General features: G+C 48.4%; 1 protein-coding gene across 5 annotated transcripts; it reads right to left on the bottom strand.

Annotated features, from left to right (window-relative positions):
• Positions 1 to 3,128: 3,128 nt before the first annotated feature.
• Positions 3,129 to 18,645, bottom strand: Siglec15 (sialic acid binding Ig like lectin 15). 5 transcript variants are annotated; one of them, XM_076912398.1, is made up of 7 exons: positions 18,435 to 18,645; positions 10,475 to 10,534; positions 9,663 to 10,046; positions 8,638 to 9,009; positions 7,608 to 7,638; positions 5,004 to 5,103; positions 3,129 to 4,624 (listed from the first exon to the last, which is right to left on the bottom strand). In XM_076912398.1, the coding sequence occupies exons 1-7, from the start codon at positions 18,484 to 18,486 to the stop codon at positions 4,595 to 4,597; spliced, it is 1,029 nt and encodes a 342-aa protein (XP_076768513.1). In that variant the 5' UTR covers positions 18,487 to 18,645; the 3' UTR covers positions 3,129 to 4,594. The 5 variants fall into 5 exon arrangements, with proteins under 5 accessions (XP_076768513.1, XP_076768514.1, XP_076768511.1 ...); XM_076912399.1 differs by lacking the exon at positions 18,435 to 18,645 and adding an exon at positions 14,799 to 14,934; XM_076912396.1 differs by lacking the exon at positions 18,435 to 18,645 and adding an exon at positions 11,648 to 11,878.
• Between the last annotated feature and the right edge of the window lie 5,024 nt (positions 18,646 to 23,669).

Below are 23,669 nucleotides of genomic sequence, written 5' to 3'. Positions count from 1 at the left end.
TAGCATTGAGTTGAACCGCAGGTCTCTTTAATAGCGGTCACTGCCCAAGGCCAGTTTCACCGAGTATCTGTTTGGTCAGCCCAGTGGGCAGGCCCTTTGGACTTCATGGATTACACCTGCTCTTTAGTTAGCTAAACTTCACAGCTCATTTTAAGGTAATAGCTGATCATGTTAGGTGAGGCTCTCAGAACCGGGCCCTAAAGAGACTGTTGCGCGGGAGTCACGTGACACGTGCTTATTCATAGTCTCCTTAACTCTACACAGATTCCTCATGAGGATAACTTGAAAAGAAAACTTAGGCTACTCCCATTCTACTAATGAAAGTGCTGATGTTGGTTATAACTTATTTTTCAACGTGTCATGTAATACCGCGGAGCACTGAAAAGAAATCTTAGTGGTTTCAATATTTACTTCTTATTCATTTAGTATTTTCAATGCTTGTACAAAGGACACTTTTGTTTTTTTTTTTTTTAAATGATGGTGAGAAACTGGAGGTCGTGAGAATTAGGTGAAATTCTGCAAATAAAGGACATTGTGATTTGCCCATGCCGAGCCTGTCTTCATTGTTTACAGCAAGCTGCTTGGCAGGCCATCTCATATATAAATCACATTGAGAGAATGTTTGAGTTAGTTGAGTTGTGATGGCTAGGTCTTTGTTTTGTTTCAATATTTTACCACAATGGTAAGGCAGACAGCTCCAGTTTCAAAGAGAAAAATTCTAATTCAATGTGTGTGTGTGGCATGGGGCAGGGAGGGCAGTTCGGAACTGGTGCTGGCAGGAAACCATCACATCAAAAGAACCCTCGATAGCTGGAATATCTGTAAGGTGGCCTTGACGTGTGCAGGAGGGGCCTTGAGAGCTGGGCAGAGGCTTCCAAGGCCTGTGATAAACAGAAATGTTTGTGAGTGCTGAAAGGCAAGTGTCTGCCATGGAAATCTGCCTTCAGTGGTGGGGTGCCGAGGTTCCTCCTTAGCACCCAGGGGGTGGACAGATTCCATATAGGATTAACAGTAATTTGTGATTCTCCAATGACAGAACTGTCTGGGTATGGGGTACGTCTCCCGTCTCCCCATCTTTGTGTGGGACCAGTTTTATTTTCCAGAGAGAACCACAGGGCTTAAGGGTTGAAAAGCCTGAAGGTTCCAGACGTATCCCACATTGGGAAGTGCTGTCTTGAAAGAAGTTTGTCTTTGGGATTCTCTACCAGAGGGAGTTGAGTCCCCACTGTGATGACTTCGACTATTGCTTGTGTCTCTGGTCCTTCTTTGCCAGTGGACAACCTGAGCCTGCTCAGAGAGGTCAGATTTGGGAGGACAGACATCTCGTCCCATCTAGATCTCATGGACAGCTCAGAGGAGATGGTCACAGGCTGTTCCATCCCTGTGCTTTCTGGAAACCAACTACGAGGCATGCAGCATGGCAGTCTAACAAAGGAGATGGCAGCTCCCCTTGGGCTTCCTGCTGCCCATTACTGGAACCATCGCCATGGGGTGTTCCCCTGAGGACTGCTGCTTTCAAGAAGGCACATAAGTCAGTCAGCAAAGGCCACCACTGTGATCAGAGCCCAGTGTACCAGAGAGCAGACTTCAGCTGGCCTCAGAACCAGCTGAGTTCTGGCTGTAAACAAACTAAAGGATATAGTTTAAGGAATATAGGGGAAATTGCAAATATGGATTGTAAGGTAGACTCACTAAATGTAACAGACAGGACACAAGTTCTCCAAGGTATTTATGTTCATGAAGAAGCATGAAGTATGCTGCTTACTTCCAAAGGGTTCAGCCAGATTTGCAGCAAGCAAACAGCAGCCTATGAGTAATATTGAATAGAGGTGGTGGGCACGTGATGTTTTTTTCCAGCTTCCCTTGTTTAGGGAGGGTGGTTGAAAAAGATTTTTAAAAGTAGGAGTAAAGTCTCCTGAAGATATTGCTTAAAGATCTAGTCCCTTCCCTTCCCTGTGGGTCAGCAGTGCCACCTAGTGTTCAGCATAGATAATTAAACAACTCCCCAGGTATCCTGACACAGGTATCTCTCAGGTACCACTAGGAAGATGACAGAAGCAGCCCTGCTCAGCAGTACCAGGAGGCTAGCACCGGACTCAGTCCCTTGAGTGCCAACTTCTGTTACTCTCACCCCTGTCAAGGCTGTAACAGGTCCCCAGTCCTGAGTACAACTCCAGGATCAAAGGACCATTCAGGATGTAAAACTCAGCATGTAGACAGTACTGCCCGCTAGAGTAAAAACAAAGACCTAATCCATCAATGTCCATGGTTGTGGGAAAGTCTCTAAATGTACTAACCTTGCTTCGGGGCTTCTGTGCTTCTGTTTCTGGCTAACTGTTATTGTTAACTGAAGTATGTCAATCCAAAGTATGGTTTTCATGCTTAAACGTTCACCAGGAGAACAGCTTGGTGCTACCCTGGGATCCCTAATACCCTCTATAGTTGCTGGCTGGCTAATAAAGACTTTTTATTGACTTAAACCCACATCCCAGCCCACAGCAGGGAAGCACCCTCCACCCAGGAGTGTTCTGCCCACTTTGGCCACACCCTGCCTCTTCCTTCATGCTCCAAAAACTAATAACTGCATCTGTACCATGCCATCTCTGCTTGGGTTGCCTCTGTGCTGCAAATACCCCTTGTTCTTACCTTCAGTCTCTACTCTACTCATGGTTTCCCCATCAGCATAGCTGATCCATTACCATCTTCACATAAGCTCTTCTGGGAAGCCTTTACAAGACTGGGTCAGCTACTCCCTTTATAAGCATGATTTTGGACTCAGTGTATGTCCAACCTCGAGAGTTTCTGGAAGGGGTTACTGTGGGGTCAACCATTCTCAGTGTTCTCAAATTTTTCTCTCGGGTCCCTCACATTTAGGGCTGTATTGCTTATTCTCTTGGGTGAACAGAGAGGATTCTTTTTCCCTTTAGTCTAGCAATTCACATCAGTGATGGAGTCTTTCAATCTGGGTTCCCAGTTAACAACAGTGAATCTCTCTGCCTGTCGGTGATGGCAGTGGGGTGGGTGTGATTGCTATTCTTGGTTGTCAACTTGACTACATATGGTCTTAACAAAACCCAAGTGGCTGGGGACACCTGGGAGAGAGATTTTCTTAATTAAATCATCTGAAGTCGGAAGACCCACTCACTTTTAATCTGGATCTTTCTTGGGGTAGGAAGTTCCTCCTTTAATCTGGGCCACATCTTAGACTGACAGCCTGCAGAAAGACATGGGTGATGTGTGTGTTCTCTCTTTTCCTGCTTGCTTTTGCTTGTGAGTCCATTCTTTCACAGTGTTAGAGCCTACATCTTCGGATTCTGGTGTACACTGAAGACTACCTGAGATGTCCAGCCTCGTGGACTAAACTACTGGATTCTTCAACTTTCCTTTGGTAGACAGGCATTGTTAGACTAGCCGGACCACAGCCCATGAGCCTCCTCCTTTCTCCTTCTCCCTTTCCCTCCCTGACTGATGCAGTGCAAAACAAAGACCATTTTCAGCCACTATGATTTTAAGGCTTGTTGGTGCAGTACAACCTAGCTCATTCTGACTGATAATGATGCCTTCTTCAGTTTCATAACCCTGAACACCAATTCCCAACACAACACAGTATGTAATCAGTAATTGATAGAATTTTCTTGGCTCTGAAAACAGCTCCAAAGACCAAAGACATTCTAATCCACATGCTAACCATATCTCTATATTTTTTTCTTGGTGATACAAGGCCCTTGATAGACATGCTCTAATGCTCGCATCTACAAGCAGGTCCAGATGTCAACCTCTGTGCTTTCTTAACAGCTCTCGATGGATCCTGAAATAACTATAAACTGTCATCACCCTTGGCGGAGCTCAGCCTTGGCTGAAGCTGTGGCTCAGTGGGAAGCCTGAAAACCGATTGCTGTCAACATAAAGATACTGTCCACAGAAAAATATGGTCTCCTTAGCCTCCTGTCTCATGGCTTACTTGGTCCCAAGTACACCTCTTTCCTTCAAAGTGTAAATAAGAAAAGCACTATTCTTGAAGTTAGCCTGGCTGGGCTTGGGCAAGTGGGGAAGAGACTGCTAGTCCTCCTGGAGTTTTGCATCCTAGGAGGGAGTGCACACCCAAGAGAGTCAGAACCATAGCTGCCTTAACCACTGGGCCCCTTCAGGTCCCCCAGGTTTTGACATATGGCTTTCAGATGCTTTGAGACTGTAGGTCTTCAGTCTCCTTCTCTTGGTAGGTCCAGCTCAAGGAAGTGTGGGTCAGCTGATATGATCACAGGTGACAGAGGGCTGGAACAGTCTGTGTGAAGATCTCAGGAGGCAGGGGCGCCAAGCTTCTTCTTGCTATAACATTTCCAGGGTTTGCTGTAGCTCTGATCAGTTTGTGCAGCTCCAGCCTCAGGCTGTTCTCTGGAGTGCTTTGTTCTCTACAAGGCTTAGCAGTGCCACACCTACCTAAGAATTCAGCTGGTCTAGAGGTCCACCTTTGAGCTAGAGTTGAAGTTTATGCAGGCTCTTCAGATCTTCTATTTCTTCAAGGAGAAGCTGAGCCCCAGAGTGGTGAAGGAAGAGTCCATGACAGAGAAGATACCAGGGCCTCCAGACCTTATGGCTAGATTCCTGTCTGCTTTACTACGTAGTTCTAAGTAAGAAAAAAAAAACAAGGGGAGTTTTTCCAGAAGTTTGACGATGAGGCCCGTGTGGGTGGGCATACATATACACCCATGTTGCTGGCTCCACTGGCATAACACTGGGGGACTCTGAATCTCTGTGAGCAGGGTCCTGGTCCCCTTGGTTGTTGCCTGGCCCACAGCTGCCAAGGAACCTGAGAATTACGAGCTGTACAGGTCTAGCCTGGCACTGTCCTTTATTTTTCATGGTGAATGACTGGATGGTGGTGGCTAACAAGTTCCTCACAGCAAACACGTGGCAGCTGGTGGCCTGGAGGACTCATCTGGCTCAAATTTTCATAATTGGACTCCTGAGCCTGAGACCTGCAGACAGGAGAAAAATTGACTTACCACCCAATATTTGGCGAGGTCCTCGACTTCCCAAGCTGTGCCCCAGCAGCCGGTCAAGGAAGATGCCATATGGGAGACAGTGGAGCCAGAAGCAGCAAGGCTGGGGGATGTTGCTGCTGGTGACAGCTTCCTTGATCAGTTACCGTCTCCTACAAAGTGACTTTGTCAGAGAGGCTTAGAAACCAGCTCATGTTCCCGATCTCCTCAGGTCCGACTGCTTCCCAGACATCCCTACTTCCAATCTCCTACCTACTGCGTGAGACAAAGCACATACCCCTCCTTAGTCTGTTCCCTTCTGGTCTCTGTGACCGGAACTCAGCGCCAACCTTGGTTATCCTGCTTCCCTCCCTTAACCTCGGAGAGTCCCTTTCTCCTGCTGCTGTTAGACAGGAGAAACAACAGCCCCTTTCTGGGTCTACTTCTTGGGCCCTTCTGTTCAAATTCAACCTCTCATGTAGGACCCCAAACCATTCTGATTTTCACCTCACCTGGAATCACCCCAACCTTGCCTTTTCAACCTACATTTCCACGCTCCCTTCATACCTGTGTGCATTCCAAAGCCCACCTGACCTTTCTACTTATGGTTTTCTGTTGCAGGATATTTGATCACACTGTGAACCCCAAGAGATTGTAGTATTTACTGAAAATACCTGTTTCTAGTTGTGGTGTGGCTCAGCCCTTAGCAGACACATTTAATCTCAAACAATGAAGGTAAAGTTAGTTTGTAGAAGGAAGCACCCATGTTTGTAAGTGATGTCTAATTGAGTGGCAAAGTGTCGAATCAGAGAAAGATTTGACAAAATAGGATATGCCCAACTCTCACCGAGAAGAGAGAGGAAAGGGAAGCAGTGCTTAGAGCACTAACTGCTCTTCCAGAGGACCTGAGTTCAATTCCCAGCTACCACATGGTGGCTCACAACTATCTGTAATGGGATCTGATGCCCTCTTCTGGTGTGTCTGAAGAGAGTGATAGTGCATTCACATTTATAAAAAAAAACAATAAATCTTTTGTAAAAAAAAAAAAAAAGAAAAGAAAAAGGAGAGGGGGCAGTTTTACTGTGGCAACTGTAGGCTGAAGAGAGGGCAAAGAAGAATGAGAAGAAGCCAGAAGATTAGAACAGATTGCCAAAGTTAGTATGAGGTCAAGCAGAGCAATCCAGGAGAGGCTGAGAGAAGCCATTTTGAATCAGTCAGCTTGTAGAGGAGTTTGAGCCAGAATAGCTGAGTTGAACCAGCCAGCCAGAGTACAGAAAGAACTAGAAAGGGTGAGCATATTCAGTAGCAAGTCTCACAGGCTGAAAACATTCTAGGCCTAGGTTAGATTGTACAGAGGCTGGAAGCTTCAGGACGAGGCCTCGGTTAGCAGATGGAGGCAGCAGGTACCAGTGACAACAATTACTTCAGGAGAATAAGAGTTAAGTTTTCACTCTTGGGATATCCCTATCCCCTTGGCCACCTTAGGCTGCAGTTGCCAGCTTGGTGTTTTCAGGGCCATGTCTTCAAAGAAAATATCCAGATCTAAAGCAGTCATGGCCACCTGGCTACCCACTGGGCACTGTTTTTTTTCAAATGATATATATATATATATATATATATATATATAATTTGAAATATATATATATAATTTGAAATATCTATCTATCTATCTATCTATCTATCTATCTATCTATATATATATATATATATATATTTGGTTTTTCAAGACAGGGTTTCTCTGTATAGCCTTGGTCCACTCTGTAGACCAGGCTGGCCTCGAACTCAGAAATCTGCCTGCCTCTGCCTCCCAAGTGCTGGGATTAAAGGCATGTGCCACCACCGCCCGGCCACTGGGCACTGTGTTATCACTAGCTTTACAATTCTTCCTTTACAGATCTCAGGTGGTCTTGTTATGTTTATGCAAAATTGTATACATTGGAGTGAAAGTTTGGATTTCCCGTCTCTATCATCCGTGTTATTGCCTGCTGTATCATAGGTATTCGGTAAATAGTTGTTAGGTGAGTGAACAGCAGAGGGCGTTGTGACTCTGGTCTTGTCATGCATCAGTAAAGGAAATGCAAATGTATCATGGGCTGTCAAGACTTGAGAAGCAGCTGGGAAGAGTGTGCTCCCAGCCAGCACCAGTGCTCCAGAGTTGAGTTCTTTCTCCCCCAACAACAGCCCTTACTGGGGTAGACACTGAAGAGGAAAGAGTAGACTCTGGGTTAATGTCTTTCTAGATCCTTCATCTAAGCCGGTTCTTGATGATTTTGTTTGGAAGCAGTCAGAAGTAAGCCTGGATGAATGAGTTGTCCTACCGTGGCACCCTTATGGGGGTAACTTCTAGAATGTTGGGGGCAATAAGAGGAGACAGCTTGGTGGTATTCACTTTTGGGGTCGCAGACACTAGGCTCCGTGTGTACTGAATGCAGTCAGCCTGGACAACTCTCTGGTGTACTGGATGGAGGGGCAGGGTGCTTTGGGTATGACCCAGGCCCCGGTCCAGTTACTACCCTTGCTTTGCTCTGTGTTTGCTTCTTCTCCTTGTACTCTCAGTTCTGAGAGACTGGCATCCCTGGGCCGATGAGATAGGCAGAGGTGGGGTGGGGAAGGGCAGGGAGTACTTACCGTGGAGGGGTGTCCTGGGCCACCAGGTGATCTGTGTGAGGGACACGGAGAAAGAGGAGGTGTGAATTTGCACAGTGGCCTCCAGTTGGCTGCACACTCTGCTCCACCCCACTGTGAGAAGCGGTCCCCAGGAAATGTGCACCACACAGTGAATGGATGGCTCTCTAGCTGGAGTGACTTAGCCTGATACATGATACGGTTAACTTGACCTAAGGGAGGGGTTGTTAGGAGAGATGTGGTCCAGCAGAACTGCCTTTCTGGGGACCCTGAAACACGACATGTTTGATGAGTTTGAGGAGCCAGCAAGAATGGCAGGGTCACAGCAAGGATAGCAGCTGAGGCCCGGAGACAAATCCTGTGTTGCATCCTTAACAACTTGGAGGCTAATCTTATTGGTCTGCCAGGACTGAGAGGCTCAGCGGATGCTAAAAGTGGTTGGGTTCCCGGGCTAGGTACACCATTTATGTTTTCCAAATTCCCGTGTCCTGAAGTTTTGTTTTGTTTGTTTGTTTGTTTGTGGCTGAGCTCTCCTAACTTATTAAGACCCCAGAACTGCAGGATATCCTCTGCCTTCTGCAATTTCTGGGGGGGTCTATGAGAACCCTTCTCATGGGGTTACTGAAAAGATCTGCAGACTCAGCCTCTTACCGGCTGGCAAGGAATCACATCCAAGCATCTTTGTGTTACTCCGCATCACGGACCATAGGCTCAGGGCCTCAAGATGCCAGTTAAAAAGTAAGGAAGAAGCCCGAGGCCCAACCTTTACAGGACACTGATCTGTGGTGTGGTAGTTAGTAAGAGAAGTAAATGTTGGAATGAGTAGTCTCTGTGTAACTGCAAAAGGCAAGATACTTTTCATTGCCTCAGTTTCCTAGCTGCAAGAGCTCCACCTCATGGGCTCCAGGCAGAGAGAAGGAACTGAGCGGATGCAGGTGCAGAAAGGATGTTCTGATGTGCCAAGTGGACCAGCAGAAAGGGGAGGGAGCCTTCTCTCCACCCTCTCACCCACCCAGATCTGGAGTGCACCCACCTAGTCGGCGGCGGGTTGCACGAGCACCCAGAATACCAAGCAGCAGCAAGGCCTTGAGGCCCAGTGCGCCCAGTAGAAGCGCCAACGTCGAGGCTCCAGGGGCACCGTGGAAGCGGAACAGGTAGACGCTGGCCTCGGCGCGGCCCAGGCTATTGGCTGCCGTGCACGTGTAGCGGCCATCGCGAGTCAGCGCGGGCAACTCGGCGGTCACCTGGTAGCCGTGACCCTGAGCCTGCACGGCAGCCGAGCTGTTGCCCAGGGCGGGGACCGACCAGGCGAGGGCAGGAGGGGGCTCCCCTTCCGCGGTGCAGAGCGCGCGGAAGGCGTGCGCGGGGCCGGGCAGCACGGAGATGTTGACGATCCGCGGCGCAGCTGCGGGGGAAGAAGGTCGGCGTGGGTCATCCGGCTGAGCGCAACGCCCCGCGGGAGCGATAGAGTCGACGGTTTGGTTAAGCAAGGGGTAGCATCACCCTGCCCCGCTCCCTGCCAAGCTGGAGGGAGGAGGTAAGGGAGGGCCCAGAGCTGGCCTCCTGGGTCCTATTGCAGCGATGGCCTTAGCAAGTTATTTCTCTTCTCTGCCTCAGTTTCCCCATGTGTAAAACGGTGATCACAATTGCTCTTATTTTCACAGGTTCACTGAGATTTGGCAAACTAATACTTGTGTGTTGTCTGGACTGCCAGGCTTGCAGATGGTGCCCACCAAAGGGTCATAACGCAGGGAGGGGCCAGTTGCAGCACAGTGCTCTGGGGACAGGCGATGTACGGGGTGGGGTTGGGGTGGGGATGAGAAATCCTTCAGTGCTGCAACCCTTTAGCATTATTGATTGCTTGTTTTTCAATCCTTCCTTGCCAACTGCCGGTGTTTACGAGCATCTGGACATCACCCATTAGCAGGGCCATTCCTGGGACCTGAGTTCTGCATTTCTACTAAGCTCTCAGAGGCCTCCCTAGCACCCAGTACGCTCTCGGGACAGGAATGTGGGGAAGTTGGGCCCCCACACCCCTCAGCCGACAGCCAGTCTCACCAGTCACGCGCAGCCGGACCCCGTGGCGGCTCTCATAGCGATCGTGGGCGTCGCCGGTGAACTCCACGCGGCAGAAGTAGCGGCCGCTGTCGGCCAGGGCGAGGCGCTCGATGCGCAGGGACAGGTCGTTGCGACGCGGGTTGCCCAGCAGGCGCAGGCGGCCGTGCAGGCTCAGCGCCGTCTGGCACAGCTCGCTGCCCGGCGCCGCGGTGCAGCGGAACACCTGCGGGCCGGCGTACGGCTCGCCCGCGCGCCAGATGGCCGTCAGCGGCCCGTCGTAGTGGCGGTGCGGGTGTGTGAAGGTGCAGGGCAGCACCGCCGCGTCGCCGGCCTCCGCGATCACCTCAGCTGGCACCTGCATGGACCAGCGCTGCGTGGGAGCATCTGCCGGCCAGAGACACATCAGACTTAGCCTGGGGCGGGGGGTGGGGTGGGGGTGGTCCTTGACCTCTGGCGGCATCTCCACTCCACTCCACTCCACTCCACTCCACTCCACTCCACTCCACTCCACTCCACTCCACTCCACTCCCACTCCCAGAGGCAATAGGACTCAGGCAACGCTTAGTTCCTTTCTGCTGGAACCCCACTTTCTGACTTCAGAGGCATCTGCCTAGACCTGCTCTACTATGACTAAGGGGCAGGAGGTCGGACTGGAGTGTCTCCAGACCCTTACTTGAGGTGGTTTGCCTCATCCTGGCGTGTGACCTAGTGACCCACACAACCCTTTAGTATTTCTCGCCATCCAAAAGAGTTGCTGAGATGTTATTGGTATCCCGGATTACAAGATCCCTAAGATGATAAAAATCACTTACTGTGCGCCTCTGTGTTGAGCATATTCCCCGAAGCGTCTCTTCTAGTTTTCACAAGTGATCCTAGAGATAAATGTAGGTATGCTTTGTTACATGTTAATAAACTGAGGCACAGAAAAGTTAAATAATTCAGGCCGCAGCTAGGTTGAGACAAAGTCCGCGTTCGACTCAGACCTGCCTGGATCCACAGCCTGCCTTATAGCGCCCTAAAGGCATGAAGCTGTGATTCCCAGGAAGGGTGCTGTCTTTATCTGTAGATGGGAAACCCAGGCCCTAGGAGGGACAGTGCTTTGAAGCACACCTGTAGAGTTGGTAGGAACAAGTTCCTTTAGAATCAGAGCCAGCCCAAGTGAACTGCCTCCTGACTAGCTACTTAAAAGGCCAGTGTCCAAGCAGAAAAAGGAGAGACTGCGTGGTGGGTACGTGGTGGGTACTTTACTGCCTCTTTGCTCTGTGCAGGTGCCTCTAGACCAGTGGCTCTCACGTTGTGGTGACCCCCAACCATAAAATTATTTTTGTTGCTACTTCATTACTGTAATTTTGTTACTGTTATGAATCATAATATAAATATCTGATATACAGATGGTCTTAGATGACTCCCGGGAAATGATCAATCAACCCCCAAAGGGTGTGCCGCCCGTAGGTTGAGAACCACTGCTCCAGCCTCACTTTCCCTATCTTCTACCTGGTGAACCACGTTCCTCAGGATTGTGAAGCTGAGGGTTGTGGAAGCTGAGCCCTGCTTCCAGTTCACCAAGCTGGCAAACCACGGGGCTCTGTGTTGCTGCAGCTGTGGAGGTACAATCCCTCAGCCTCAGAAGGTTACACCAAGGGTGGTACCTCCCCAGGAGGAGGCAGGCGGCTGAGCCTGCCTAGCCAGTGCCCGGGGCACAGTACACAAAAGGGACCTTTATAGGGAGTAATTTGTATTGTATTATACATAGTCCCTTTATTTATACCATGCCATCTGTCCTGAAACCACCCAAGAGGAGAAAGACAGGGCAGAGAGTGCCATGGATGTGTAAATGAAGGGCAACATCCAGGTGAGTGGGAAAGAGAAAGGCCAGTGTTTCCTGATGCCCAGTGCTCTCTGTGGTCAGCGAGCCTCATCCACTTCTTGGGTTGGAATACCCTTAAGCCACCATTGCTAGTTCATCTCCCGTGGAGCCCATATACCTGTGGATAGGCGGGAGACCCCTGCACAGGACCACCCCAGAACTGCCACTGCTGCAGGAGCATGCCCAGGCTGCCGCTTGCAGAAGCTCCTTATGGCTACTCTCGGACTCATTACCTTTTCCTGATGGGAGAGGACGGCTCACCTTCCCCTCCCCCACCGTTTCCCTTCCATTCAAGTCCTGCCCCAGGTTGCCCTAGTGTGCTGTACCCTCAGAGTGCAGTGAGTTTGTTGGTGCACCTTGGGCTCAGGTGCTGAATGTCCAATTGTATCCTGCTGTGGGCACAGAGCCAGAAAACCATCGGGTTAAACCACAGTTCTCATTTTACACGGCCTGCTCTTAGACTTAAATCTCTTTCTGCTCTGGACAAGTTGAATTACGTGTTTGAATTCAAGTGGAAGGCTGGATGTTTATCCTCAGTAAGAACTTGTCTGGCTGCCTTCCAAATTTGAGAAACCTGTATGAAGATTGTGCTGATCCTGTCAGGACTTCTAGCTGAAGAAAGTTTCCTTGGGTCTGTCTGTCGTCTGTCTGTCTGTCTGTCTGTCTGTCTGTCTGACTGTGTAGCTCAAACTGTCCTGGAATTCACTGTATATTCCAATCTGACTTAAATTGATGTCAATCTTTTGCTGTAGTCTCTTGAGTGCTATATTACAGGCATAAATTACCATGTACATCTGATTTTGTTTGTTGTTTGTTTTTGGATTGGGGTCTCACTATGTGGTTCAAAGAGGCACTGAACTCGCAATCTTTCTGCTTCAGCTTGCTAACAGCTGGGACTAAGGATGTGCCCTCTCAGCTCCTACCTCAGTTTTCCTGTACTTCCTACCCTCCGTGACCTTAGACTTGAACTTTGCATCTTGCAGGCTCACGGAGTCAGGCACTGATTGCCTACACATTGTCTGCTATTGTGCATTCATCAATTCTGCAAGCCTTTATTGGATACTTCCGCACACTGAACCAGATGCTGGGATATAAGCTGTGGGGACAAAGATGAACAGGGTCCCCTATCATCGAGCTGGAGAAAGATCAGTGAACATGTAATTATGCTGTGCTCTGCCAGGTGCTCTGATGAAAGATACAGACAATATCGCCTTTGTCTGAACATGGTTACCAGCCCATTTTCACTCGCCAGATCTCTCCTATTCAATCTGTTATCTGATCAATCACCCTTGCCAGAATATTCTTTTCTGAGCACCAAACCTAGCTCTGGCCTCTCTCCCTTGTACCCTGGGATGAAAGGGGGTTAGGCTTTTGGAAGGATGGGGGCCGGTGGAAAGAGTCTGCAGAGATTGGATATAGCAGGCAGGGGTTGTAGAGCCCAACAGAGAGGAAGTATATGTTTGCGGAGTCTAAAGAATGAATTCCACGGGCTTAACAGTTTGTGCACGGGAAGCAGGGGAACCAAGCCATAAGATATGACTGTGAAAGACATGGCGGTGTGTGCCTAGAGGCCCAGCACTCAGGAAGAGAATTATTAGGAGTTCAAGGCCACTTTTATCTCCATAGGTAGTTAAAGATACTTGGGACCCTGTCTCAAAAAACTGGAAAAGGCAAGCATGAAGCATGGGTGTCAGAGGTGGAGAGAATTCATGATGGGCTGTGGTGGCCAGACTGCTGAAGAATGGGAGTTGTTGGGAGTCATTCTCCATCTCATTTAAAACACACAACAACCCCATGACATGTCATCACTGACCCATTTTAAAGAACGGGAAATGCGGGCTTGGAAGGTCCAAGTGACTTCTCAGGGTCAGCTGGTGACTGACAAGAAGAACCACAGCTTTCCCCTGGCTGGCTCTGCCTCCCTTATTTATATTCTTATCCTCCCCCCACAAACCGTGCTCAGTTACTTAAGTACAGGTGCAAAATATTCTTTTGTTTCCCATGGGGGGTGGTGGGGAACCCTTCTGTTCACTTGACTAAACAAAAATAAAAGAAGCTGCATAGGAGCAGGCTAAACTCCAGAACTCCAGAGACATGGCTTTTGTTGGGGGGGGGGGGGAGGCTGCAGTAGCTGGTACAGCATCTCCTTGCTATTTCTCCCGCCTTCTCTGTCGCAATGCTTTGCCACTGGCTCTTTACCTGCTCATTGCCCATTGTGCCTGCAGCTGGTGATAGTAACATTTATGGTTTTCGAGGGAAAAGCCCCCAAAGAGGGAGGAGGCTTGAAAGAAAAAAAATACATTTTTGTCCTGAAGTTTGGGGAAAATTCCTCTAGTTACCCACTCCTATGATGAACTCCGAAACACCACAGCAACACCAAAAGTAGTCAGAGGAGGCCAGGATCTCAGGTAGGCCTGTGGTGAGGGCTCTGCCGCCAGGGGAGGCATGCTGGTGACATGTTGCTTCAGTTGGCTTTGCCAGGAGAAAATGGTAATAGAGACTTAACTTAGTCACTCTAACATCAAGCAGCATGCCTCTGTGAATTCCTCCCAGATTTTCATTCTGCTGCGAAATATTCTAAAGTGTGCTTTAAATGGATGGCCCAGGTAGAGTTTGCTCCAGGAGCCAAAGGGGACACTGAGACCCTTTATTCGGAGGCTCTGTCTTGGCTCCCGTTAGCAGACACAGTGCTTCCTGCTCACTTGCTGAGTGGGTTCAAAAGAGAGATGCTCTATCTTACGCAGAATCCTCAGGGCCACCCCGGGGACTCAAGGCAGAAGGTGAGAAGTCCTTAGCAGGTATTATCCAACGAGCAAAGACATTTGCTTTGGCAGAGCTCCTAGCTCCTAGCATCTGGTGACATTTCCCATTGCCTCTGGCAGCTCATGACTGCCTGCTAAGAAGTGGCAGGGATGACTCCCTGACTGGGACTGTGGCGCTTTCTGTAGGATCTCTCCTGTGTGTGTGTCCGGAAGCATCCAGGGGTCAATGAGAAGCCCACACTCTTGTTGCCCAAAGTATCTGTCCCCAGTGCTAGGCCACCAGGGATGTTAGGACTATGCCAGCTTTGGTACAGCCAAGCCTAGGTGACTGACCTTTGGAAAGGAAAATATAAACTGAAATGTTAGAAAGTGATTTCTGATTCTAAGGCCATTTAAGGCAGCAAGGAATGACAGCAGACATTCACTAAGCCTGGAAGGAATCCCAGAGCAGAAATGATATAGTAAAAATACCATTTACAAGGGGAAAGCCATAGAACTGTGACTCACCGTGACTTCATATCAGGCTGAGTGACAGGTGCTTTGTTAAAAGATAGCCCAGGGATGAAATGACCAACAGTGACGTTACGGGGAGAAGTAAATCCAGAGAGCTCTGACTCAGCATGGCCCTGCACTGGGCTGTGTATTACACACAGAGGAAAGCTCATTGTCCTTGGTGTTGTATTGTTTCCATGGTGCATCCCTTAGCGGGAGAGACACTGGCTCCATCCCTGGCTCGGAATTGACCGTGGGACTTTAGGCGAGTCTTGACGCCTGTTGGCTTGCTAGGTCCTCCGTGAAAAACTATTTCTGGATGTTTACTCGAGTGACCAAGTCTAAAATTCTGGCTGGCCAAGCAAACCAGTTCTCTCTGCCACGATGCCGTTCCTCCCAGGGACACAGTCAGTTCATAGTGACTGTCCACCTTGCATTATCTCTCTGCAACTTTCAAAAGTTATGGTCCTAGTATTCAGTATGCTGATGCAGGAAGATCTTAAATTCAGGGCCAGCCTAGGCTGCATAATAAGTCCTAGGCCAACCTGGATTATATAATAAGACTCTCAAACAACTGTAAATTTAAGAAAAAAAGGAAAAAACCCACTAGATCTGAAAGCCCAATTTGAATGAAATTGACAGTATATAAAATATTTTAGAACTATGTTTTAGATACTTGAAAGTAAGCCACCAGCTAACCAGTAAAGTTACTAGAAAAAAATTTATTAGAGAATGTTCTACCTCACAGCTCCCTTAAAGCTGTGTGTCATGTGATCCACTGATGCTCCTTTGGTGGCCCTTAAGGGGGAGGGGCTTCAGTTCTCATGTCCTATAATCATGGTGCAGCTGGGGAGAGTTTGATGCACTATCCCAAAGGCTCCCTGAAGTAGAAATCAGAGGAGCCCAGCTGCAGAAGGTGAGTTGAAACTGGATTGGACCAGAATTGGAAACCTTTGCTTTGGCCACAGCTGACTAAAGATTTCCACTGGTCCCAGGGTGAAGAAGAAGGCAGGAATTTGTAGGGAACCTGTGTTGACCATCTGTGAGGTGCTGAACACAGTTGCACTGCTTCTCAGTTTGTGGTAGAGTAAGAACAGGCACCATTCAAGCCTCTTCTGATGTTTCCATATGATTACATTAAAGGTCTACCAGATGGTCCAGACAGGAAAGTGAACCTCATGGTTTACCAGATGGTCCAGATAGGAAAGTGACCCTCATGATGGAGTAAGGGCCAAAGAATGGCACTTAAAAAAATCAGGTTGGCTATGGTGGCCTTTATAGGACAGTTCTTTGTGATTTGAGGCTTGGGGGGTTGAATGAGGCCAGGTGGGGAGTCACAATAAACTGACTGTGCCTCCAGGAAGGATAGCATCTGTGAGAACTGGAATCCATCAAAAACTTGTGTTTCTGTCCCTTCCCCACCTCCAGTGAGTATATCTCCAGTGGACATGGAGTCAGCCTGAAGAGTATGGTTATATGTAAGGGATCATTTTCTTTAAAACCACCTGGGTATGCTAGCAGGGTGTTTTTAAGCGTGGCTCCAGTGGTGGTCTCTTGGGCATCGTGGTTCCTAGAGAGCCAGGTTTTCAGGGAGGAGCTATGTTCATCCTAGTCATCAAACGTCACCGACAGGTGGCAGGCCTAGCTGGGATAGGGTACGCTGCTGTTCACTGATCTCCTTGTTCCGCTTGGCTCTCCTGCTCTTCAGCCATTTTTTTGTTTGACCTTGAAGGTGGCAGGATAGCTTGTCAGTGGAGAAAAGTTGAGAGGAGGAAGAAGATATGGACAGCAGGAATTCTATCCTTTAATGATGTGCCTGGAAGGTTCCAGGATGGGTGAGCCTAAGGGATGTGAATAGAAGGCCTGGTTGCTCTCCATCTCCCCTCAGACATCTCCTTTAGCTCTGTTTCTCCAGCCATGTGGGTGTGACATGGATGTGAATATGTTCTAGTCACCCGTGCTGATGGAGACGCAGAGCCACAGGCTGGTCCTGTCCTGCATCTAGTGCCCACCACAGGGTGTGTTCATGTAGTTGGTCCCTGCCCTGGTTTTCAGGATGGTTCTGTTCCGTTTCCCTCCTCTAAGTAGGACTTCAGCTGAGCAGACTTTCCCACAATGCTTGCTGGAAACAGGAAAGCCTATTCATTAAACTTTCTATTTCCTCCTGGCCTCAGTGATCTGGGTGACAGGGACTGGTTCTATAGGGCTCATGGAAGTTAGACAACTGGCAGGCCCATAGCTGATGAATACCAGGGCCAGTATTTGAAGTTTGCACCTGCTATCAATTTTATGTCCTTTGTAACTCACAGATCTGCCAATCCCGGTCGAGACATGACCCCCTTAGATCCCACCCTCACAGAAAGATGACTCAGTCAGATCACTTGGGGGGAAAAGACAGGCTTGATTGATCCTCATATCTTCCACTGTATGATGGCAGGGCATAAGTTGGAAGAAAGAGGGCTGGACCCACACACACCAATGTTTCTATAGAAGAGTTGATTGACAGCTCAGAATGCCATGACATCAGCATATGGCACACGGTGGCTATGCATGTGACAGAGCAGGCATTGCTGAGAAATGGTTATGAGAAGGATGTCCCAGGCTGGGGCCGGAGAACGGATGGCTTGGGAAAGAATTCTGAGCTATGTCTTTGCCAGTTGTCCTTGATGCTCTCATTTGCACTGGGCATTGGCACCCCCTGAGGAGGTGGCTGGCAATGTTGGGTTCAGGGTCTTGCTGCCTGATTCTGATTCTTCAGGTCAGGGATGGAGAACAAGAGTTTGCATTTTAACTAACGTGCTCCCCTGATTCTGATGCAGGCAGACCTGGCGTCCCTTGAGAAGTACTGTTCCCAGGGAAGAGTTCCCACCCACCCCACAGTGTTCGGCATGGCTATTCCTCGTTGTCAGCTTGACTACATTGGGAATGAACTATAATCTGGAAATGGAAGGCACACCTGTGATCCAGATCTTGCGGCTGGAAGACACGGGCTTTCTTGCCAGTACATCTTTTGAAACCTACTTCTTCAGGATTCCAGCTTATATAAGACCAGCTGAAATGCCTAGGCTCGTGGGACTGAGCAACTACTAGATTCTTGGGCTTCCCATTCACAGCTGCCCATTTTTGGCTTAGTTGGACTGCAGACTGTAAGTCATTCAAATAAATTCTCTTAATATATAGACACATTCCATAAGTTCTGTGAGCCTAGAGAACCCTGACTAATAATGATGTTCCTGTTAGCAAGTTAGTGCAGCCTCTGTCTTTGGCCTGATTCCTCACATAGAACAATCCTCATGGTTGTTCCAACACACCCACAAGCTGTTTCCTCCTTGTCTCTGAGGCAGTTGGATGCCGGCAACACCCAAAGTCTGTCCAGAGCCTGCACCATCTTCTTCATTCCAGGGATTTATTCCCTTCGCAGGAAAATATGGGGTTAGTGGTAACACTGAGGTTTGTGTCAGGGCCCTGTCCCAAGTCACTTAGAAACCTAAGACAAGGCCAAGATTTGGCTGTCACCACAGCCCTGTAATCCATAGCTTTTCTCTTGAACAGACCTGGAGGCCCCGTGGATAAACTCGGCTGCTGAGTTTTAAGGGTAGACCTAGCTAGGATTGGTTCTATTTGGCTCAGAATAAATAGGGGGAAACTCACCCATCTGGAGCACACATGCCAAGCAGGCCAGGAGTTGGAGGGATCCCTCCATGCTCTGATGCCTGCAGACCCGGCAGCCCTCTCCCCAGCCAGGTCACCACAGAGAACCTTCTTAGTGTGCTGTGACAAAGGCAAGTGGGTATGCTCTGTGCCCAGTCTGCAGGCCCACTGGACTCTGCAGGTTGGGGGAGCTGGACAGCGGCAGGCAAGTAGCCAGCGGTATAGCAGTGTGAGTAGGCAGGACCCGTGCGCTTTAGTCATGGGGGAAAGAAACAGGAAGCTCTGGCATGAGTCTCCCAGGGAAGAGCAGTGGAGCAGAGGGGAAGAAGTCAGGCTTTGCTCGTCCAGCAAAGCCTCCTCTTTCCTCTCACTTCTCAACTCCTGTCTTACATTTTTAGCAATGCTAGATGGTTTTCTCTCCCTGACTCCCCTTATTTTTTTCTCTTAAAAATTTGTTGTTTTCTGCAAACGCTCCGTCAAAGGGTCGAGGACCCTGTACAATTGGTAACAGAGATGTGGGGCTGTGGGAAGTTGTTGGGGTTTGGTAGAAAAAGATTAGACTGGCAATGACTAGCAGAATGTGTCTAGTGTAGCGTTTCTGTGGTTAATGGTTGTGAGGATTACCCCTGAAAGGAATCTCATTAAATGTAGATTCAGGTGGTCTAGTTGGGCAAGTCATTTGTATCTCTAATAGGCCCCAGGTCAGGCCAAGGCTTCTGGTTCTCAGAAAAGAGGCCTCCCCATCCTATGAGCCATTGGGTGGCATTGTTAGGTGGAGCTCAGGCCCTTGAGAAGGGGAAGGAAGGATTCTGGGAGCTTATTTGATGTGTGTGTGTGTGTGTGGTGTAGTGTGTGGTGTGTATACGTGTGTTGTGTGTATGTGTGTATGCTGTGTGTTACTGTGTGTATGTGTGTTATATGGGAATGTGTATGTATGCATACCTGTGTGTGGTGTGTATGTATATATGTGTGTGTATGTGTGTGTGTGGTGTGTGTGAGGGTGTATATGTGTGTATGTTTGTGTGAGTGTATATGTGTGTGTGGTGTGTGAGTGGTGTGTGGGAGTATGTATGTGTGTGTCATGTGCGTTTATGAGTGTATATGTGCGTGTGGTGTGTATGTTTGTGTGTTGGGGTTTGTGTGTGTATGTGTTAGTGTGTGTAAGTATATGTGTGTGTGGTGTGTATAAGTGAATATATGTGTGTGTGTTGTGTGTATGTGTGGTATGTGTGGTATGTGTGGTATGTGTGGTGTGAGTAAATATGTATGTATGTATGGTATGCATGTGAGTGTGTATGTGTGTGTGTGTGTGTGTGTGTGTGTACTGATGGTACTGGAGGACCAATGTACACACAGAGGTTAAAGCATGATGGCCAGTTATAAGGTGAGCTATACTTGTGTGTCTCATTCCACACAGAGGTCACAACAGTGAGGCGGGAACCTCATGTGAGTTCTTCTTAATGTTGGACAGCAGTGGGGTTTGCAGCCTTGAGGGGTAAGAGACAGAATAAGATGTAGTTCATATGACAAAGGCTTGTGAAAATTATGTCAGAACAAGGCTCTCATTACTTAAAGCCAGCCCATCAGTGTGGCAGGATGACAAACAGAATGCTCCTAAGTGACTGTCATAGTGGTGGTTTGGTTCCTCCAAGCAGGAATGGGACCTCTGTTGTCTTAAGTGAAATCCTGAGAGTCAGGATGAAGCACGCCTCAGTAGTGATGCAGCTTGCCCACCGCTCAGTAGTGATGCGGCTTGCCCATGGGCCTCTCCGGATTTCACTGGCCTCTTCCAGCCTTCGGTGCATCTTGGGAAAGCTAGTATTAGCTTAAAAAATAGACTTGGGACATGATGGTGTTGGCGATGAGGGCACTTGGAGGGTGGATGGCAGATCTATTCTCAGTGGCAGAGTGGGGCATGCCCTCTGCCCTGGGGCTCTCTAGCTACACGTACAGACCAGCCTTTTCCCTCTTTCTCCATCTCCCTACTGTTCTCTCCCACTCTTTCTCATCATCCCTTTCTCTCTCTTTCTCCAACTCTTATTTTCTGACTTTTACATGGCCAGCCTCCTACTTGCTCCAGTGTTACAATAACGTCCAGGCTGACCACCTTGAAGGACAGTATTTGGTGAAGCAGTTGGTGAGAAGGAATCTGGTTTATACAAGGTTTGTTCTGAGGAAGATGGACAGGCTTGAGTCCTTGTCAAATCGCCATCTTTGCGATTTAGGAATGAAAAGGCATTCTGTAAGGATAAAAGCAGGGCAGGACCCTGAGTCGGGTCTTCAGCATTCAGTGAAAGTCTTTCGTCTTCCTCTTCCTCTTCCTCCTCTTCCTTCTCCTCTTTCTTCTCCTCTTCCTTCTCCTCTTCCTCCTCTTCTTCCTCTTTTCCTCCTCATCTCCTCCTTGTCTTCCTCCTCTTCCTCCTCCTCTTCCTCCTTCTCTTCCTCTTTTCCTCCTCATCTTCTCCTCTTCCTCATCTTCCTCCTCTTTCTCCTCCTCATCTTCCTCCTCTTCTTCTTCTTTTCCTCCTCATCTTCTCCTCCTCCTCATCTTCCTCCTCTTCCTTTCCTCCTCCTCCTCTTCTTCCTCCTCTTCCTTCTTCTCTACACAGCATGACGGTCCTGCACCTCCTGAAGCTCCTATAATTCTTTTTAGAGCAACATAGAATGTTTCCGCAGGTAAAAACCTACCTCAGTTTACATGATTTCTGTTGGCTGGTGCATAGAACTAAAGACAAGGAGATAGGGGCAAGGGTCACTGGACACTTTAGTTTCTGCAAAGTTGATGAAAGATTATATTTCAGTTAACATCTTAACCATCGTGGTGACCTTATCTCTAGGATTTAGAATGCTGGGCAAAAGGGAGGGAGGGAGGTAAAGGGCTTAGGGAAGGGCAGGGACCTTACCGGGCAGGAGAAGTTGGTAAACTCTGCCCAGGACAACTCCCTAAAGGAGTGGCTTTGCAACACCAGGGCTTCTCTTATTACAGTAGGCCTGGTTTACAGCAAGAGGTCTTGAGGAACAATAAATAGAGTAGACATTTACCTGGCTGGGTGGGCAGGTGAGCCAGCATTTGATATTCCCAAAGCTTGGTCTGGGTTTCCAATGCCCAGTTACTGACTTGTGTGGAAAAGTATAGGCATATGTATGTGTGTGTGTGTGTGCATGATATACATGTATGTGTATATACACATTGTAGCTGCTTAGTTGAATGATGTTTATGGTTGTATTACTGGACAATAAGCTGACGCTGCCTTCTCTCAGCCTCTCTGAGTTACTGGGTTAGGATCCATCATGCTTCTTTCTTGAAAGGCAGTGTTCAGAAGATAAGAGTTAGCAGGAAAAAAATCAAGCTTATTCTGACCCTGAAGAGATGAAGGTCCTAACCCACCCTTACAGCTCTATCCTGGGTAGCTTGGAGGTACTCAGGGCTTCTCTAGGAGGGAAAGGAGTTGTACAGCATGGTGGCTGTATGGTGAGCAGGCCTTTGCCACCTAGCATGTGTCTCCTTTGGTTTTCTTTGAAACTCTTCAGTGGCTCACACCCCATTGCTGGTCGTTCCTCTTGCTATTTTTCTTTTACTTGCTTTTTGACAGGATGTAGCGTTTGTTGGTGAGCATGATGAAAGCCAGGTCTTACAACCTGTCCAGGGGATCACAACTGGAGATTTATTTGACCCCAAAGCCACTGGAGGTGAGTGGCTTCTCAGGTACCATGTCTGTCTTCAGATCTTTCCACATTCATGTTGATAAGGCCCCATTTCTCTGAGACGTTGATCTGTTGCTAGGGAACTTGAATTTGATTCTGCCTTGGGCCTAATGTCAGACGGTAGACAGCCATGACAACGACAGCCGTGATGACTTGCCTGATGTGAACCCTGGCTCCTGGATCTCTGGGGCTTCCCAGAGGTACCCGTGTACTTTTCTGTAGCCTAGAGTGAGGAGAGTGTGACTTTGAGACACAAACATGCAGCTCCTGACTCTAGCTCCTTGTAGGTAGACATGTACTTGTCTTCAGGTTTAGCTTCACATTGGTTTCTATGCTGAATGTTGTCGGGTGTGTAGAACGGAAGACTGAAGACAGGCCTTACAAAGGTCACCAGATGGTCTAATTTCTGTATGTGGAAAGGATTATTTAGCAGTTAACATCTTAGACATGTAGGTGTGGCTTCCCTCCAGAATTTAGAATGTCTCAAAAAAGGATTAGGGAAGGGTGGGAGGGCAAAGGTCAGGGGACGTAAGCAACTCTGCCAAAGACAACTCCCCAAAGGAGTGGCCCTGGGCAACTGGGCAGCCGCTGGTGTTTTACTGGTAGGCTGATGGTGCACACACTGTCTAAATTGAGACATTTCTGTTTCGGACAAATGTTAAATTGTCAAGACACCAGTACAATAGTCATGAACCAAGGGTGTTCTTGGAAAATTGGTCTGTTCTTGTCTTTTTCTAGAAATTTCAGGTATGAATGTACTTCCTGCAGAAGGTCTTAAAGTTTTCTGAATTTATACATAAACACCTGGGGTAAGCCTGGAGGACGAAGGACCAAGGCAAAGCAAGACCGTGGTAGTAGGATTGTCTTGCGTAGGAGAGCTCTGTGTGCGGTTTTATGACTTAGAGATGACGTGAAAGACATTTGTATTCAATAGAAACTACTTTCATTTTAATCCTTTTCTATGTCAGCACTTTGTAGTGTGATCAGCTTTCAAGACACTGGACATAGGGAGGCAGGGAGACCATTGTCTTATCATAAAACAATATCACAGGAAGGCTACCCTAGGTGTGACGTCTTACTGTATTGTAGCTCTGTAGAGTAGATTACTGAATGAGTCTTCAATCTACCGTGGGTTTGTCAGATGTAAGCCCATTGTAATGGAGGGGCATCATCATTTCCCAGATTCTCTATCTATGTTCATCTGCCTCAGTTTCCCCTGTAGTCACTTTGTGGGGAAGACTGGGATGTATGTGGTAGGTTCTTGGATGGGAGCTGTGAATGGATGCTGGCATCTCATGGTTCAGGGGACAGGGAAGATCGCATATGTGCCTTGGCGGCTCTGTACACATGACACAGCCTGCTGAAGGGTAGGCAGGACCCCTGTGCAAATGCCCAGGCAAAGCCGAGGAAAGGTTGGAACATGAAAGAAAGATGGATTCTCGGAAGCTTGGGCTGCTCTCAGCCAGGTAGTCTGAAGCAGGTTGAATCTGGAGGAAGTGAAGCTGGAGCTGTGTCAGAGAAATTGAAGTA

Source organism: Arvicanthis niloticus, chromosome 14 (assembly GCF_011762505.2).
Source record: "Arvicanthis niloticus isolate mArvNil1 chromosome 14, mArvNil1.pat.X, whole genome shotgun sequence".
NCBI classification, from domain to species: Eukaryota; Metazoa; Chordata; class Mammalia; order Rodentia; family Muridae; genus Arvicanthis; species Arvicanthis niloticus.
Note: the sequence above shows the minus strand (reverse complement) of the source record. Positions and strands in the feature narration are given on the sequence as shown.